Below are 17,929 nucleotides of genomic sequence, written 5' to 3'. Positions count from 1 at the left end.
ATAGCTGCAGTCATGATACTTTGCTAATTGCAAGGCACTATTGGAATCCACCTGGTTAGTGCCTAGTGCTCTCCTTTCATTACCTGCCTCTAAGTACCTTTCTCTCCCTTCTTGTGGAGGTTGAACATCGCCTTCTCCTGGAACAAGGTGGCAGCTCGGTAGGGCCAGGAGGGAGGAGGACATAGCTCATATTCGAGCTGTTTTCACCTCTTCAACCAAATTAATTGACTCCCTACATAGTTTTGAGCTCTGGGCCCCAGAGAGCTCCCCAGCAGAGATAGGGTTCATGACAGGCAACTTCTTTCACCAGCTTCTGCCATGGTGGGCAGTGAGGGTGCTGCAGACGCCAGGTCAGGAGATGGATTCAATGGATACATCCTGTACCTCAGTGGTTCTTGACTGGGAAAACTTTACCCCTCTCCCAGGGGCACTTGGCAATGTTTTGATCACACCGTTTTGGAGCAACGGTGGCTACTTGCATCAAATAGGTAGATGCGAAAGATGCTGCTAAGCATCCTGTAGGGCACACAACAAAGAATTATCTGACCCCAAGATAATAGTAATAAGGTTGAGACATTCTGCTCTAATTCTTTAAATTCCACCAAGGTGGTGGCACTGGGTTACTGATTAGATATACTTTAGTCAAGTGTCTCCATTTTTCCACCTAATAAAAGGGAATTCTGTTTCATTCCCCATTTCCCAGTTCCACTGTGCCCCTAGGAATATATCTTCTATGAATATTGATAATAAGTTAACCACAAGGGAGGACCACAAGGGCTTTGGATTATCAAGGGAAAGGACAGCTTAAACACTAGGAAAGTCTTGCTAATGATGAATGTGTCAATAATACATCTTTAAAAATCTCAGAAATTAGGGATGACATTGTGGCGTAGTGGGTAAAGCTGCCACCTGTGATGCTGGCATCCCATATGGGCACTGGTTCAAGTCCTGGCTGCTCTGCTTCCAATCCACCTCCATGCTTATGGCCTGGGAAAAACAGTGGAAGATGGCGGAACTGCTTGGGCACATCTACTCTTGCCAGTTGCAATCTATTCTCCAAACAGCAGCCAGAGTTTTCTTTCAAAATATGCATCTGATTGTATCACTCCCCTGCTTATAATCCTTCAGTGGTCTTCCTCAACCCTTATGACACTCGTTTTCCCTCACCATAACATCTAACCTCTGCCTACCTCTTCAGCCTCATTGTACCCCTTGCGGTCGATGACACTGTCATGGTGAACTATTTCAGAAGTTACTTAAGGAGTCACTATCTGCTTGTCTTTACTTGGACGAGTTTTCTTTATCCTCCAGCCTGCATTTTAGATACCACATCTTCTGGGAAGCTTGCTCCGATCATCCCAGTCTGTTTCTTGTCCTGCTATATGTGTCCAGGTTACCTATACCTTATAACACCCTCGGCATACCTGGCCATTCACTTCTCTAGACTGTGGACTCCTTGGCAGAAAGGACTGTTTCTATTTCATTCACTATTCTGTCCTCAGTGTATAGCTGAGTGCCTGGCATGGAGTAAGTTTTTAAATGAACATATCGATGGTTGAGCGATGCATTTGTCTCTGCTAGCTCCTGCTTGCTGTCTTTGCCCTCCTCACCACTAACTGGCCCAAGACCTGTGGGGAATTTAGATTACAGACCTAGAGAGAATTGAGTCCTCCCCTGTTGCAACTTTAGGTCTAACCTGCCAGTCTTAGATGGAAGCTTCTGTTTCACCCTTCCATGCTGCTCTGAATCACTTGCAATTGTAGAGCTCAAAGGTCTGGAAAAGAAATGATAATCAGAGCCTTCAGGGTACCGCAACGGGACCCTGGGGGAATGGCCACTCCAGCTGAGTTCACTTACTCATCCTGGACACTGAAGTCTACTGGAGGGGGGCTGGTGGTGACATGGGTGTGGTGTTCAGAAGTCCCTGGCCTGGCGCCATGTCTTTCCTTGGGGTTCTCACCAAACCTAATGTTGCACAAACTCAATAGTGTACACAAGTTTCCTGGCTTACCAAGATCCTTGCTCTGTGGGGTTGGCTAATGAGGCTATTTAGTTTCAGGGTGCATGCCTCAGGATTTTGCTTACTGGCCAATGGGGCCATAAAAAAGTCATCAAATTCGGAGGAGAAAGCACTAAATGCTGTGAACAAACAGCCCTCTAACAAAGTCCATTTTCTCCAAATGAGGAAGATAAGTGGTTACTAAGAGCAGATGGACTGTTGTTCACTCACAGGAGGGGACCAGAAAAGAAAGTTCTTTTGGCAAAAGTAAGAACTAAATTGCAGAAACTTTATAAGTTAGGGAAGAATCTCCTTGCATGGCAGAGGCAATAAACTGGAGCAGGGTTCTTAGGTCTGAACTACTTTTCTGCCTCTTATCTCCATACCCGGTCACTACCACACACAGCCATCACAGCCCAGCCTGGCCCTATAACCTTTGCCCAAGTCCAGCCTGCCTCTCAGAACCTTGTCAATATCTCTGTCCATCCAGGAAATGTATTTTTGGGAAGTGGCTCTTGACTATTTCTCCTCAGACACTTGATTTTGATCTGAGTTTTGTCACTTTTTATCCTGCAGAGCTCTGAGCTTGATCAAAGGTTTCCCAGCAACTCCAGCATAATTGGGAGGGATGGCTATCTGGCCCAGTTAGGACGTCTGTGTCCCACATCACAGTACAGGATTTCATTCCTGGCCCTAGCTCCTGATTCCAGCCTTCTGTTAATGCACACTTTGGGAGGCAGCCATGGTGGCTTAAGTGGTTGGGTTCTTGCCACCCTTGTGGGAGACCTGGATTGAGGTCCCAGCTTCCAGCTTTGGCCCAGCCCAGTTGTGGACATTTGAGGAGAGAATAAGCAGATGGGAGTGCCCTCTCTTTTGCTGGGTCTCTGTCTCTTTATATCTGTCTGTCTCTCTCTGCCTCTAAAAAAATACATTAAGGCCAGCGCCACGGCTCACTAGGCTAATCCTCCGCCTGTGGCACTGACACCCCGGCTTCTAGTCCCAGTCGGGGCGCTGGATTCTGTCCCAATTGCTCCTCTTCAGTCCAGCTCTCTGCTGTGGCCCAGGAATGCAGTGGAGGATGGCCCAAGTGCTTGGGCCCCGCACCCACATGGAAGACTAGGAGGAAGCACCTGTCTCCTCGCTTTGGATCGGTGCTGCGTGCCAGCCGTGGTGGCCATTTTGGGGGTGAACCAACGGAAGGAAGACCTTTCTCTCTGTCTCTCTCTCTCTCACTGTCTAACTCTGCCTGTTCAAAAAAAAAAAGTTAAAAAGTAATTGGGGACCCTAGCCATTTTGGTCCCAGATCCATCCCTCACATTTTTCAACCCTAACACCTAATAATGATAAGAGTAGCTAACATTTACTGAGTGACTATGTGCCAAACACTGTCCTGTGTAGTGATACATTATTTATTTTTCACAATAACCTTCTGGAAGAGGTAATATTCTTATCCTGTTTTATGGATGAAGAAATTGAGAAATTGAGGAATTTACCTAGGGTCACACTAGTAATACATGGCAAGGCTGAGACTTAAATCCAAAATGTTTGACTCTAATCTCCCACTCTAAACCACTACTTTCTCCATGCGTCAAATTTATAAACTCACCACAGATGCCCCAGATGACCTCTTGTTTACATACCTAGTAAAAAATCGTAGTAGGGACAAGCACTGAGAGATGGGAGATCACAAGGCTTGGTTCCAACAACTCAGAGAAAGAGGGAGTATGTTCACCATAAGATCCACAAGGAACTTTGTTGCTTTCACATCCCCCATTTCTCTAGCACTAAATACAGTGCCTGGTACATAGTACCTGCTCAGTAAGTATTTATTGAATGAATTAATGACCTTGCACTATGGTTTGCTTAGAGCTTTGCTGACTATAAGGACCTTGAAGTGACCTGTGAATTCCCTAGTTGAAGCTATGAGGCAGGGAGAACCGTGCCCAGTCCCATCAGCACAAATCTTTCTGCATAATCAAAACATCACCAGGTCCCAGATGATCAGCCTCTACTGACTTTCGTCATTTGCTACCTCAAAACTTTCTCATATCAAAAGAGCAGACACTGTCTCTAGAGCTCCTTTTAATAGTATCTGATTTCTGACATAGAGGACAGAAATTGGCTTAAAATCCTGGTATTTCTTGGTTGTTTCTTCTGAGTGATGACCTTGAGAAGGTCACTTTGCCTCTCTGGGCTGTATTCTCTTGACCTATTGCAAGATTGTGGACATGCTAGTATTTAGGGAAGGAATTAGGCATGTTCTACTCATTCCCTAGTCAGACATCATCCCTAACCCCAGCCTTTGTGTTGTTAGCAATGTTATTGGCAATATGTTTTTGGGGAGGAGAGAATGTGGAACACCTGCTCAATGACTCTGCTCAACCTTAAATCCAAGATAAAGAGTGAGCAGAAGAGCGCATGGGATGAATGGGGAATGAGGAGAGCCTGATGTCAAGCAAGTTTCCTTGCATGTCTCTTCACCTTAGGCAAAGAGGCCCGGGAGCCAGAGCTCTGGGTGGTCATGGTGAGCACGGTGGTGATGCCGAGCCCCACACGGGCAGGGGCAGCATCCATGTTGATCCAGAAGGAGACCCAGGACAGGATGACGATGAGTAGGCTGGGGATATACATCTGAATCAGATAGTAGCCCATCTGCCGTTCCAGGTGAAACTTCACCTCGATGCAAGTGAATTTCCCTGCAAGGAAAGAGGTGAGGTATCAGACCGCAGGTGCTCAGCCTGTAAACTGAGCCTGAGAGTCAGGACTAGGGCAGCCCTATCTCTGTTGCCCTGCTGCTGCGCACCTAAGCTAGGCCAATAAGGGTTTCAAAATGGCCCTAGGTGTATGAGGGGACTTTAGAATGTTTGTGGAAAACTGAATTAAAAAGTAAGTTTAGGAGCCAGTGCTGTGGTGCTGTGGGTTAAGCCATCATCTGTGAAATTAGCATCCCATATGAGCAATGGTTAGAGCCCCAGCTGCTCCGTATTATTAAAAAAAAAGATTTTTATTTATTTAGTTGAAAGGCAGATCCACAGAGAGGCAGAGGCAGAGGCAGAGAGAGGGAGGGGGCGAGAGAGAGAGAGAGAGCGCGAGCAAGTGAGCTTCCATCTGCTGGTTCACTCCACAGATGACCACAATGGCTGGAGCTGTGCCGATCTGAAGCCAGGAGCCAAGAGCTTCTTCCGGGTCTCCTATGTGGGTGCAGGGGCCCAAGGACTTGGACCATCTTCTACTGCTTTCCCAGGCCATAGCAGAGAGCTGGATTGGAAGTGGAGCAGCCAGGACTCGAACCAGCACCCATATGGGATGCTGGTTCTGCAAACCGGGGCTTTAACCCACTACACCACAGCGCTGGCCCCACTTCTAATATAGCTCTCTGGTAATGTGCCTGGGGAGACAGTGAAAGATGGCCCAAGTCCTTGGACCCCTGCTACCCATGCAGGAGACCCAGATAAAGCTCCTGGCTCCTGGGTTTGGCCTGATCCAGCCCTGGCAGTTGTGGCCATTTGGGGAGTGAACCAGTAGATGGAAGATCTCTCTTTCTCTCTCTAATTATGCCATTCAAATAAATGAATTTTGTTTTGTTTCTGTAAAGATTTTTTTTTATTTGAAAGGCAATGATACAGAGAGAAATGGAGAGAGAGAGAGAGATCGATCTTCCATCTGCTGGCTCACTCCCCAAATGGCCCCAATGGTTGGGGCTGGATCAGGCCAAATCCAGGAGCCAGGAGCTTTTTCTGGGTCTCCCACATGGGTGCAGAGGCCCAAGGACTTGGGCTATCTTCTGCTGCTTTACCAGGTGCATTTCCAGGGAGCTGGATCAGAAATGGAGAAGGTGGGACTTGAACCAGTGCCAATATGGGATACCGACACTGCAGGTGGAGGCTTAACCTTCTACGCCACAGTGCCAGCCCCAAAATAAATTTTAAAAAGGTTTAGGGGCCAGAATTGTGACATAGCAGATTAAGCTACCACCTGTGACACCAACATCTATATCAGAGTGCCGATTCAAGTACTGGCTGCTCCACTCCCAATCCAGCTCTCTAACAATGTGCCTGGGAAAGCAGTGGAAGATGGCTCAAGTCCTTGGGCCCCTGCCACCTATGTGGGAGACCTGGAAGAAGCTCCTGGCTCCTGGATTCAGCCTGGCTCAGCCCTGGCTGTTGTGGCCATTTAGGGAGTAAACCAACGGACAGAGATCTCTTTCTCTGTCTCTTCCACTCTATCACTCTGCCTTTCGAATAAATAAATAAATATTAAAAAACAGACAAGTATATTTGGGTGCAAAAATTTTTGAAATCCATGCATATGAAGGAGTCTTCAAAAAGTTCATAGAGGGCCAGTGCCGTGGCTCAGTAGGTTAATCCTCTGCCTAGCGGCGCCGGCACACCAGGTTCTAGTCCCGGTCGGGGTGCCAGATTCTGTCCCGGTTGCCCCTCTTCCAGGCCAGCTCTCTGCTGTGGCCTGGAGGTGCAGTGGAGGATGGCCCAAGTGCTTGGGCCCTGCCCCCCATGGGAGACCAGGATAAGCACCTGGCTCCTGCCTTCGGATTGGCGCAGTACGCCGGCCGCGGCGGCCATTGGAGGGTGAACCAACGGCAAAGGAAGACCTTTCTCTCTGTCTCTCTCTCTCACTGTCCACTCTGCCTGTAAAAAAAAAAGCAAAACAAAAAGTTCATAGAAAAAAGTATTATTAAAAGCTGTGTATGGGTTTTAAATTTTTTTGTACCAAAATAACTTTATCTTTGAATTCCATTTTCCATGAACTTTTTGAAGTACCTGCCAGCACTTTCATTTCCAGCAGAAGGCCTTTGTAGTTAGTGACATCACAAGAGGATAAAGAGCAGGAGAGTTTCAGAGTCAGAGACTGTCTGCATATGAATCCTAAACTTTCCACTTATTAGCTATGTGACCCTGGGCAAAACACTCAAGCCTTTTGAGCTTTAGTTAACTTGTCTGAAAAACAGAGCAAAACCAATATTGACAGCATCACTGGGCTATTGGAAAAATTAAAAGGGATAATGTTTTTCAGGGGTTGCACACATAGGTAGCAGTTACTAAAGCATTAGTTTAGGGACTGGTGGGTGTTGTGACTCTCTGGGTTCAGCCGTTGCCTGCAACACCGGCATCCCATGTGACCATGGGTGCCAGTCCCAGCTGTTCCACATCTGATGTAGCTCCCTGCTAAAGTGCCTAGGAAAGCAGCAAAAGATGGTCTGAGTCCTTGGGCCCCTATCACATGGGAGATCTTGATGGAGTTCCAGGCTCCTGGCTTCAGCCTGGCCCAGCCCTGGCTGTTGTGGCCATTTAGGGAGTGAACCAGTGGGGATGGAAGATCTTTTTCTCCCCTACCCCTGCCACCTCCCCACTCTCTGTAACTCTGCCTTTCACATCAATCAATCTTTAAAAAAAAAAAAAGAGGCCGGCGCTGCGGCTCACTAGGCTAATCCTCCGCCTTGCGGCGCCGGCACACCGGGTTCTAGTCCCGGTCGGGGCGCCGGATTCTGTCCTGGTTGCCCCTCTTCCAGGCCAGCTCTCTGCTGTGGCCTGGGAGTGCAGTGGAGGATGGCCCAGGTGCTTGGGCCCTGCACCCCATGGGAGACCAGGAAAAGCACCTGGATCCTGGCTCCTGCCATCGGATCAGTGTGGTGCGCCGGCCGCAGCACGCCGGCCACGGCGGCCATTGGAGGGTGAACCAACGGCAAAGGAAGACCTTTCTCTCTGTCTCTCTCTCTCACTGTCCACTCTGCCTGTCAAAAAATAAAAAAAAATAAATAAATAAAAAAAAATAAAAAAAAAAAGAGGCCAGCGCCGCGGCTCACTAGGCTAATCCTCCGCCTTGCAGCGCCGGCACACCGGGTTCTAGTCCCGGTCGGGGCGCCGGATTCTGTCCTGGTTGCCCCTCTTCCAGGCCAGCTCTCTGCTGTGGCCTGGGAGTGCAGTGGAGGATGGCCCAGGTGCTTGGGCCCTGCACCCCATGGGAGACCAGGAAAAGCACCTGGATCCTGGCTCCTGCCATCGGATCAGCGTGGTGCGCCGGCCGCAGCACGCCGGCCACGGCGGCCATTGGAGGGTGAACCAACGGCAAAGGAAGACCTTTCTCTCTGTCTCTCTCTCTCACTGTCCACTCTGCCTGTCAAAAAATAAAAAATAAAAAAAAAAAAAAAAAAAAAAAAAGAGGCCAGCGCCGCGGCTCACTAGGCTAATCCTCCGCCTTGCGGCGCTGGCACACCGGGTTCTAGTCCCAGTCGGGGCACCGGATTCTGTCCCGGTTGTGCCTCTTCCAGGCCAGCTCTCTGCTGTGGCCAGGGAGTGCAGTAGAGGATGGCCCAGGTGCTTGGGCCCTGCACCCCATGGGAGACCAGGATAAGTACCTGGCTCCTGCCATCGGATCAGCGCGGTGCGGCGGCCATTGGAGGGCGAACCAATGGCAAAGGAAGACCTTTCTCTCTGTCTCTCTCACTGTCCACTCTTCCTGTCAAAAAAAAAAAAAAAGAAAGAAAAAAAGAAAAAAGCTTTAGCTTAGACTTCATTCTGCTCTCAGCAGCCTTTCTTGTGCTTGCTAGTACCCCAGAAGCCTTGGTAGCAAAGTGCCAGTATCCCATATGGACACCGGTTCTAGTCCTGGCTGCTCCTCTTCCGATCCGGCTCTCTGCTATGGCCTGGGAAAGCAGTAGAAGATGGCCCAAGTCCTTGGGCCCCTGCACCCATGTGGGAGACCCGGAAGAAGCTCCTGGCTCCTGGCTTCGGATCGGCGCAGCTCCATCCGTGCGGCCAATTGACACCATCACCAAGTGAACCAGCAGATGGAAGACCTCTCTCTCTCTCTCTGCCTCTCCTCTCAGTGTAACACTGACTTTAAAATAAATAAATAAATCTTTTTTTAAAAAAGCAACAATTCACTGGGGATGAACGCTACCTGTGTGTTAAGCAAGTGAGGAGAGCCAGATAACAAACATTTGGAAATAATGCCTGGCAGAGAGCAGCTCTGGACAGCAGGCAGCGGGTTCTCCAAGAGTGTCAGGCAGTGGCATTTGATTCCACTAACATAAAGTGTGCTGGCCCCCGGTGTGTGGACTGGTGCTCTGCCGCTCTTGCCAACCACCTTTGTTTTATCCTCTTTGCATGGCCCCAAGTCTAAGAAAACACTGGTTCAGAAGCAGAGGCTTAGGGTAAGCTAAGCGAGAACAATAGGATGTACATATAGTTATTTTATTCTGGTGTACACTTACGCTAATGAGGCCTACCTATTTCCTTATGGCCAGTCGTTTCATCAGTGACCCACAGGCCTGGAAAAGTCCTGTGACCCTGTGACTTCTCGCTGTTTCTTGAGTCTATCTCACCTTACCCCACCCCCAGTTTCTTGCCATGACATGCCCTTACTAGGTACCCATGTTTTCTTTTCTTTGTTTCATTTATGTATATTTTTAAGGCACAATGAGAGAAAGAGAGAGAGAGAGAGAGAGAGATGGATGGAGAGACAGACAGACACAGACACACACACACACACAGATCTTCTGTCCACTGGTTCACTCCCCCAAACAGCCACAACGGCCAGGGCTGGATACTTCAAATAGTTCCAGGCTTTTGCTAGTATAAAACAGTGACTCGGGAGCCCTCTTGGTTCTAAAGCTAATGTCATATTTTGGAATGTTTCCTTATTAATGCATTCCAAGGTGTGGTATTCTTAGATAAACAAATAGGGAAATTTTTGTTTTAAGCTTCTTGAGTAAAGTTTCTCAAACTGTGTCCCCTGGATCACATGCATCAGGATCCTCAAGATGTTTATTAAAATATAGATTTCTGGGCCTCTCTCCAAGTATATGTGGTTAGAACCTCTGAGAAGTAGAGTCCAGGGGGCTATATGGCACACCAAAGTTTGAAAGCCATTGATCTATATACAAATAGCCAAGTTTTTACCAATAAGGAGCATACCAATTTCCATTCTCAACTGCATTTTAAAAACTCAGTGACCTGTTCCTCTCTCTACTCCCCAGCATTCCCCCACACACTTGCACATACATGTCCACTGGGCACATGTACATGTTCATGTACTCAGTGCATATCAGCATATTATAGGATGGGTCCAGGGTCACCCTCTTCAGCCTGTTGCCTCTATCTTAGGGTTTGAGCCATGTTTCCAGGGTCATGAGAAAACAGCAACTCTCAAGGAAGATTCAAAAGGCAAATACTCAGGCTGGAAAAGCAGCCCCTGTCCACTTGTTTACCCATTTTTTTATTTGAAAGACAGAGTTATAGAGACGGAGATACACACACACACACACACACACACACACACACCATCTACTGATTCACTCCCCAAATGGCTACAATATCCAGGGATGGGCCAGGCCAAAGCCAGGAGCCAAGAGCTTCATTTGGGTCTCCCATGTGTGTGTAGGGGCCCAAGTACCTGGACCATCTTCTGATGCTTTCCCAGACCATTAACAGGAAGCTTGATGGGAAGTGGAGCAGCTGGGATTTGAGCTGGCCACCACATGGGATGCTGGCGCTGCAAGCAGTGGCTTTACCCACTATGCCACAGCACCAGCCCCTCGCCCATGTTTTATACCTGAGAAACCAAGTCAATTTAGGATAGCTGGATGGGGGGTGGCAGCAGTGGCAGCTGTGGCCTATTCACTCTGAGTTCAAGATGGCCATTAACTGCTTCCAAATGGAAGTTCCCCAGCTTTCACACAAAGTTGGCCACAGGAAAAAGTGGAACACCCTTGCCACTCAGTGTCATAGGCCCATTGGCTCTGCAGCACATCATGGGGATGGAGTTAGATTATCTGGATTTGAGTTCAAAATATGCTATTTGCTATCCATATAGCTTGGACAATTCATTTAACCTCTTAGAACTTCAGTTTTCCTTTACTGAAAAGCCATGTTGATAATTGCTACCACAAAGAGTTGAAGTATACAACGCACTTAACACCGTATCTAGCCTAGATTGGGCCTTCAAGCAAGGATGGCCCCCTTGTCCCCTGGAGGCCTTCTGTGACTCAAAGCCAGTAAAGAGCCTCTTTCTTACCTGTGTTGTAGTACTTGGTACAATAGCCTAGATCCTTCTCATCTCGCAGGATGAACTGGGGCAGGGTCAGCCCCTCAGCCACTTGGACAGCAGGAGCATCTTCTAGCCACTCAAACACGAGATCATTCATGGTGTAGCCAACTACAAGTGGAAGATATGGCAGAGGGCCTCAGAGTGTGAATGATGGGTGAAGGCAGAGGTAGGGCTAGAACTAGCAGGAGAGAACAGATGAGGAGTAAGGCCTGCGTTTAGGAACTTCGTGCTCATATTTGAAAGGGAAGCTTTTCTGAAGCTGGTACTTGGGCAGTTATCCTACGCACCCATCCTAACTGGGAAAATCAGCAAAATTTCAGGCGCCTTTACTACCCATTCTCGAGCTTGAGAAAGGTCCAAAGAAAAATGATTCTGGCAGATCTAGAATGCAGGTCAATAGGATTGGAAAGATGTCAAGGACCCCAGCTGGGAACCTCCTGCCTTATCTCATGCCCAGGGGATTAAGCATGTGTACTGAACACATGTCTTGAGCTGAGCCAGCCTCAGAGCCAGGACTTCCGCCACTTCACCTCAGGGAGGAGAGAGCTATTTATATTCTGCCAGTCATGCATGGGACAATGTACATACCACAGACTCCTAGCCAGAGCCTTAAATTGGGGCAAATAGAGAGCTAATAGCTGAGCATGCCAAGTTGTTCACGGTTAGCTAGCAGTTAATGAAGGTTCATGCCACATATAAGGCCATATTCACACAGGTCTGGTAGAAATGGGAGCAGAGCACTGAGCTGAGAGATACCCAGTGTAGGACTCTGACCCAGAGTAACTGTGTGACTTTGGGAAACTTCGTTTTCCTTTAAATGGGGATAGCTGTAGTTGCTCTACCCATTTTTCAGAGTTGTTGTGAAGGGGTAATGAGAACCTGGATGTGAAAGTGGCTTATGCGCCTTCTTCTCTGAGGACCAGGTGGGTGTCTCCTGATCCCACAGTCTCACCTCATCTATGAGATGGGGAAGGAGCGGAAATGAGTGATGTGTCACCCTTGCCATGCTTCTTTGAGCAGCTGTGCAGGCTGGTGTCCCTGCCAAGGATGAGCACTGTCTTTTCCTGGAACTGTTCTTCCCTACCTCTCACAAAGGCCCTCTATGGAGATGGAGAAGCATGGTCCAGAGAGTACTCTCCCACTCTGCCTACAATGCAATTTTTATAGGCATCTTCAAGGTCTTGGGATGGGCATCAAGGTAGAACTGCTTCAGGCCCTGTGAGAAGGAGCATACTTTTGGGCAAAGGAAGTGCCCCTCAAATCTCCCCAGCAACCAGCAGAGGCACTTTTGTACATAATGCTGGGGCCTTCCCACTCCCTGGCCCTGTGGAACAGCCAGAGCAGCAAATAGTGCTGGGATGAAAAGCACATTGGACTGTTAGGGCTCCCTGGCTTCTGTTTCATCTGGGCCAAGAATGGACTGCATGGGCTTGGATAAGTCCCTGCCTAGTCTGGAATATTGTGGAATGGGGTGAACTGGCTGCTATTTCAGGCATTGAACTGTGACTGTCTTAGAAACACTTACAGCTCTCCAGCTGCATCGTGCAGGTCTGGATGTCCATCGGGAAGTTCTTGAGGTCCATTGGGCAGGACAAAATGAGGGTCAACCTGTTAGAGACAGGAAGAAAGACATGATTTCGGCTTCCTGGGCACTAACACAGCACAGGGGAATCCCCCTCCTGCCCCTTATCCATTTAGCTTCTTTCCCTTGACACACATTCTCCCAGCCATCCATCAGGTGCACCTGATGCTGTAGAGTACATTCCCATTCTTGAAGATGCGCAGTAACTTGTTGTCTGTGGTCACCTCATGGAAGTTGGCCCCTTTCTCATTGGCGAAGAACAGATCTGGCTTCCAGATAGAGTCCAGCATGGAAGGATCAAGGTCCAGAGAGTCATCAGGATATTCTCTGTAGGCCAGACGTGGGTCATTCCACTGCTGCCGCAAGAAGACATTCACCCTGTAGTCCTGGAAGGGTGCAGAGATGGGCCCATCAGAGGCCATGTGAGTCACAGGGGCCCAACAAGCCTACGTGGGAGGAAGAGCAGGAGGAAGCGCAGGAGGAAGCGCTGGGGCCACATCTCAGGGCCAGTGGTCAGTTTCCACTGGAGAAGGAACCTGCCTTAGGCTGATAATGGCAAAGCCAGGTGGGGAAAAGGCATTTATTTAAACACTTACTGTGTGCCAGGCTTTTTGGTAAGTGCTTTATCTGTATGCATCCTGTCACCTAAATATCACACCAACCTTGTGAGGAGGGTGCTGTCACGATCTCCACTTTATAGATGAGAAACCAAGACGAAGAGAGATTTTTAGTAATCTGCCTAAGTTAGTACAGCTATTAGATGGTAGAGTCAGGATTGGAATCTAGGTTTGTCTGGTTCCAAGGTGTGTGCTCTGCACCAAACTACTGAACACCTGCTGCTTAGGCGAGGCTGTCTTTAGTCATGGAAGTGCAGCAATAGGGAAAACTGTCCTCCCAATGACCAACCTTGGATATCCCATGGCTTTAGGCACGATCATATAACAGAGAAAGGATGGAGGAGGCAGGAAATGTCTGCTCTCGGGTGGGCTTCTCCCATTCACACTAGATTGGGAGCAGGGAACAGGGAGACCCCCTTACCATAGTGGTCTCAGTGACGGAGCCGAAACTGTTGATGAAGATGTTGCAGGTCACGTTCACGGGTGGGCCTGAGGGTAGCAAAGCACAGCCCATTGGCAGGGCATTCCAGACTTGGAGCAGGGTCCAGGACTCCCTCCTGGAGCTTTGTACCAGGGCGCTCCTGGCAGGAGGCAGTGCAAGCTACACAGGCCCCTGGGCAGCAGTGTGGGGATGCTCCTTCTCAGCTGGCAGAACTAGCATGGGCTCTTAACCTCCTTTCCTTGGGGCAGGGCACACGGACTGGCTGGGTAGTGTGCCATCAGAAGTGATGGGGAGGGAGGGAGTTTTATAGGATCTATGTTTCCTACCTTTAAAATTGGGCCGAATCCTGGCATCGTAACCAGATGTGCGCCCCATAAGCTTGTCCAAGAAATCAGAAGGTGACATGGGCTGGGGCCCCTTGCTCCCAGATTTGACATCGTCTTTTGCCAAGGCCACCCTGGAGAGGAGAGATAAAGAAGTCTGAGACCAGTTGTATTCTTCAGTTATCACAGACTCTAGCCATTCTTGTCCTCCCTCCCCCACCCCTGCCTCTGGCTGCTCTCTCCATCAGGCAGGATAGGTGAGGTGAGACTCGGGTGCCCTCTTGCCAAATGAAGAGACCAAAAACAGCCATAAGCCCACATGGCAGCTCACCAGCTAGTCCTAGAAAGCAGCTTTCATAGATTATATACTTTTCCTTTCACCACTCTCAGTGATATGAGGGGAGGGGGAAGAAGTGAGGACTATTATTTCCGCTTTACAGCTAAGAAAAGTGAGGCTTCAAAAGGAGTGACTTTTCCAAAGTCTTAGTGTTAGTGAGTGACAAGGTCACAGTTCAAACCCTGGTCTACCTCAGCCAGTGTTCTCTTCCTGAAGGGTTTTTGAAAGTGCTCAAAGAACAGTGTCTCCCTGGAGATCATGTGGCCACTACAAAGTTTTGCCCATCTGGCCTGGCCAGGGACGGGAAGGTCCCAAGGAGACGACTTGGTTTCTGATGCTTGGGCTTCATGCCGGGCTGCTCAGAATCCAGGAAGATTTCTGTGGGGGAGGGCTTGGTTTCAGGAAGTGATGGTTGGAGCTATGTTTTAGTTCAGGGAGGTGGCTGCTGCAAGCAGGTGAACTTGCTTTGAGAACCGTGGTGGGAATCTGGATTCTAGTAGTGTGGGCGTGTTTCCTGGTAGGGTAATGTTGAGAAGGTCAAATTCCATTGTCCCCTCTAACAGCTTGGTTTTGAGGAAGGGATCAAGGTGCTTTGGCCTAGCCTGAATGCCAGCCCTCTTCTCCTCTACAAGCCACTCCCCTAACAGCAGCAAAGCACCTTGTACTTGCCTGCTTATGAGCTTATCTGCCAACAGAGAGACTAGAGATCAGGATCTCAGCAGAGGCTTGGGTGCAGGGACACAGCTCAGGGCCTGGTGCTTCCTGCTCCATCATGCTGTCATCAGGGTGCCAGGCACTACAGCCAGTTCCTCCACGGCTGCTGCTGTGCTGTGCGATTGGCAGCAAGCTCACTGCTGTCCTTTTGGGTGCTAGTCTGCTTGGAGCCAGTGAGCTCCTTTTTCTCAGTAAATCCGTGTACCAGCCAGTGACGGATAACATAGTAAAAATAGCTAAGGCGCCCTGTGGAAGATGTTACACACCTCATCTAGATAATTTCTCACATCAGTCTTTTGTGACCATCCTCATTGCAGTCATGCTTCAGCATCCACAGGGGGTTGGTTCCAGGACCCCTAAGGATACTAAGATCCATGGGTATTCAAGTCCCTTATATAAAATGGTTGAATATTTGCATAGAACCTAAACGCATCCTCTTGTACACTTTAAATCAGTTCTAGATTGCCAATCGTTCCAAATACACTATACTGTACTGCTTAGGGAATAATGACAAGGAAAACAACTCTAGGCAGCTTCAGTACAGATGCAAATTGTTTTTTTCAAATATTTCCCTTCTGTGGTTGGCAGAATCTTGGGATGTGGAACCCACAGATCCAGAGGGCTGATGGCTGATCAGTAAGGTGGAGTGAATGGTAAAGCCAAGATTTGAACCAGAGCTATTGACTTCAAAACTAAATCTGTGGACCACAATACCAGGATGCAGGAAGGTCAGTGGCAGCCCCGCTCTGACTGCCCAGAGTCCTGCCTTCTTGAATGTCCCAAGCAGGAGGAAGTCTTTACCCTGGAGACAGAGGCCACTCTGCCCTCCCCACCCCCCATCCCCGTCGCCCCCTGCCTTCAGCAGGGCCAGTCAAAGCAGGTGGCCTAAGCAGGCTCTGCAAATCCAAAGAGGCTAGAGTGGTGCTGGAGCGAGCAAAAGTCTGTGGCTTTACCCCAGGATGTCCACGCTGGCCAGGTGCTGCTGAGACCACCGCTGCTGCTGGCCATCTGCCATCAGCCTGCTGGGAGGCCACATGGCCCGGCACATGGAGCAACTGGACCCTCCCCACCATCCTTAGCCCCACTTTCAGGTCACCCCTCCACTAGCCCCAGTCCTAGGACCCTGGGTCAGACTTCAGGCCCAGCTGTCTACGGCCTCAACCCCTGTTGCAGCCCCCTCTTCTGAAAGCAGAGTCACTGTGTGCAGCCACTCCTTCCTCCCTTTCATTCCTGGAAAGTCCCATACACTGGCAAGACCCAGGAGGACACACTGCTGACTGTCCTTCTCAGGTAATGGCCTGGGTGGGGTGGGGGGAACGCTGATTCAGCCGATGGGCACCTATGTGACCTTGGACAAGTCACCCCCCCCTTCCCTAGGCATTAGTTTCCATGAATAAAGCAAAGGACTTGGACCCAAGACTCTGAGGGCCCATCTTGCTCTAATTGCTCATGGACTCCAAGCACAAGTGGGGACACGGCCACTGGAGCTGGAGCCGTGGGGCAGCCTCCCCTCCAGGAGAGCCTGCAAGGGCCAGCAGGGTACTGTTTTCTGCTAGAGCCCTCCTGTCAACTCCAGCTAAGCTGCCTTTGCATTCTGAGCTGCTTTGCCCTCTTAAGACGTTTACTGCTCTGCCCCACATCCTTGTCTACCTGCTGGCCAATGTGTCTGCTATCAGTGGGGCAGGAGGTTCCACAGAGGAAGCAGTTCTGGGGTGCTCCTTGGAGGAAGAGGAAGAAGAGGATGCTGCAGTGGGCACTCACCCCCTGCACCTCGAGAGGCACGCCTCTTATGACCAGTTCAGCACAAACCACAACTATCTTTCCTGCTCAGCGCACTCTGCCAACCTAGACTGGCTTCTGGTTTACTGAAAACAGGGCAGTCGCCGGGGAAGAGGACATTTCTAAGGACTCCCAAACATATCTTGCCTGCAAGCCCAGGAAATTAGTGCTATTCGGTGCTGCTGGAATGACAGTGAGCAGCCATGTGCACAGGGGGCAGGGTAACTGCAGAGGGCCAGGGCATGAGGAGCCCAGCCTCACCCTGCTGTGGTCTTTGGGCGAGACCCTGCTACTTGAAGCCCCTTGAACAGGCAGCTGACAGAAGTTGCTGTCATTTTTAGGGATCTGGGCCGTGCGTGGTCCACCATGTCAGGAGTCAGGCTTGGATGACAGGACAGCTGGTCTCCATCCTGGGGCTCAGCGACCTAATCTCTGCCCAGGACCAGGAAACGCCCCTCATGCAGAAGCCTTCCCACCAGCACCGGGGCCTTGACGTCTCAGAAAAGCTGCTGCATCCTGACTGGGGCTGGATGTGTCCTCCCCTGGAACCCTCCGGACTGTGGACTTTTGGCAAAGTTAGAGGAAACTGCCAGCTGCCCTGGCTGCCCCCAGCAGAGTTTGCATGCACCTCCTTCTCCCCCGCACTCAGCTCACCTGAGGAGGATCTGCCCTGGCAGGATCCAGAGGAGAAGGAAGGAGAGGTTTGCAGGAACAAGAGTTGTCATTTCCGTGGGGGCACCTTGGCGCCCTTTCTCAGCCTGGCTGCCAAGGTGAGAGGGGATATCCCTGTGGGAATGCCCAGAGAACGGCGCCTTCCTCCAACTTGGGCTGCTTGCAAGGAGCCCGTGGGGCTGGGCTAGGAGTTGTGCTCTTTTTCCTCTTCGGCCTCTTTCCTCTGCCCTGTCTTTATCGGTCACAGGCCAGAACTAGTCCCCTGAAAATGATCTTGACACAGACAACCCTACTGGCTCCTGCCTGGGCTCACCCTGGGCTCTGGAAGGGGCCTCAGCCTGCCGGCCAGCGTGCCAGCAAAGGTTCTCTTTGGGCAGCAATCACTCTCCAAACCCTGC

The 17,929-nt window shown here is 49.9% G+C and overlaps 1 protein-coding gene across 1 annotated transcript in view; it reads right to left on the bottom strand.

Annotated features, from left to right (window-relative positions):
* Nucleotides 1-17,929, bottom strand: part of LOC100349444 (glycine receptor subunit alpha-4) — a 26,165-nt gene extending 8,236 nt beyond the window's left edge. Inside the window, exons 1-7 of the mRNA XM_070067158.1 lie at nucleotides 17,514-17,929; nucleotides 14,033-14,163; nucleotides 13,686-13,753; nucleotides 12,810-13,033; nucleotides 12,591-12,673; nucleotides 11,033-11,173; nucleotides 4,481-4,695 (exon numbers count right to left, since the gene is read on the bottom strand). Coding sequence (XP_069923259.1) covers nucleotides 4,481-4,695; nucleotides 11,033-11,173; nucleotides 12,591-12,673; nucleotides 12,810-13,033; nucleotides 13,686-13,753; nucleotides 14,033-14,163; nucleotides 17,514-17,584 — 933 coding nt within the window. The 5' untranslated portion in view covers nucleotides 17,585-17,929. The remainder of the gene's footprint in view (nucleotides 1-4,480; nucleotides 4,696-11,032; nucleotides 11,174-12,590; nucleotides 12,674-12,809; nucleotides 13,034-13,685; nucleotides 13,754-14,032; nucleotides 14,164-17,513) is intronic.

The sequence above is a fragment of the Oryctolagus cuniculus genome, chromosome X (genome assembly GCF_964237555.1).
Source record: "Oryctolagus cuniculus chromosome X, mOryCun1.1, whole genome shotgun sequence".
NCBI classification, from domain to species: domain Eukaryota; kingdom Metazoa; phylum Chordata; class Mammalia; order Lagomorpha; family Leporidae; genus Oryctolagus; species Oryctolagus cuniculus.
Note: the sequence above shows the minus strand (reverse complement) of the source record. Positions and strands in the feature narration are given on the sequence as shown.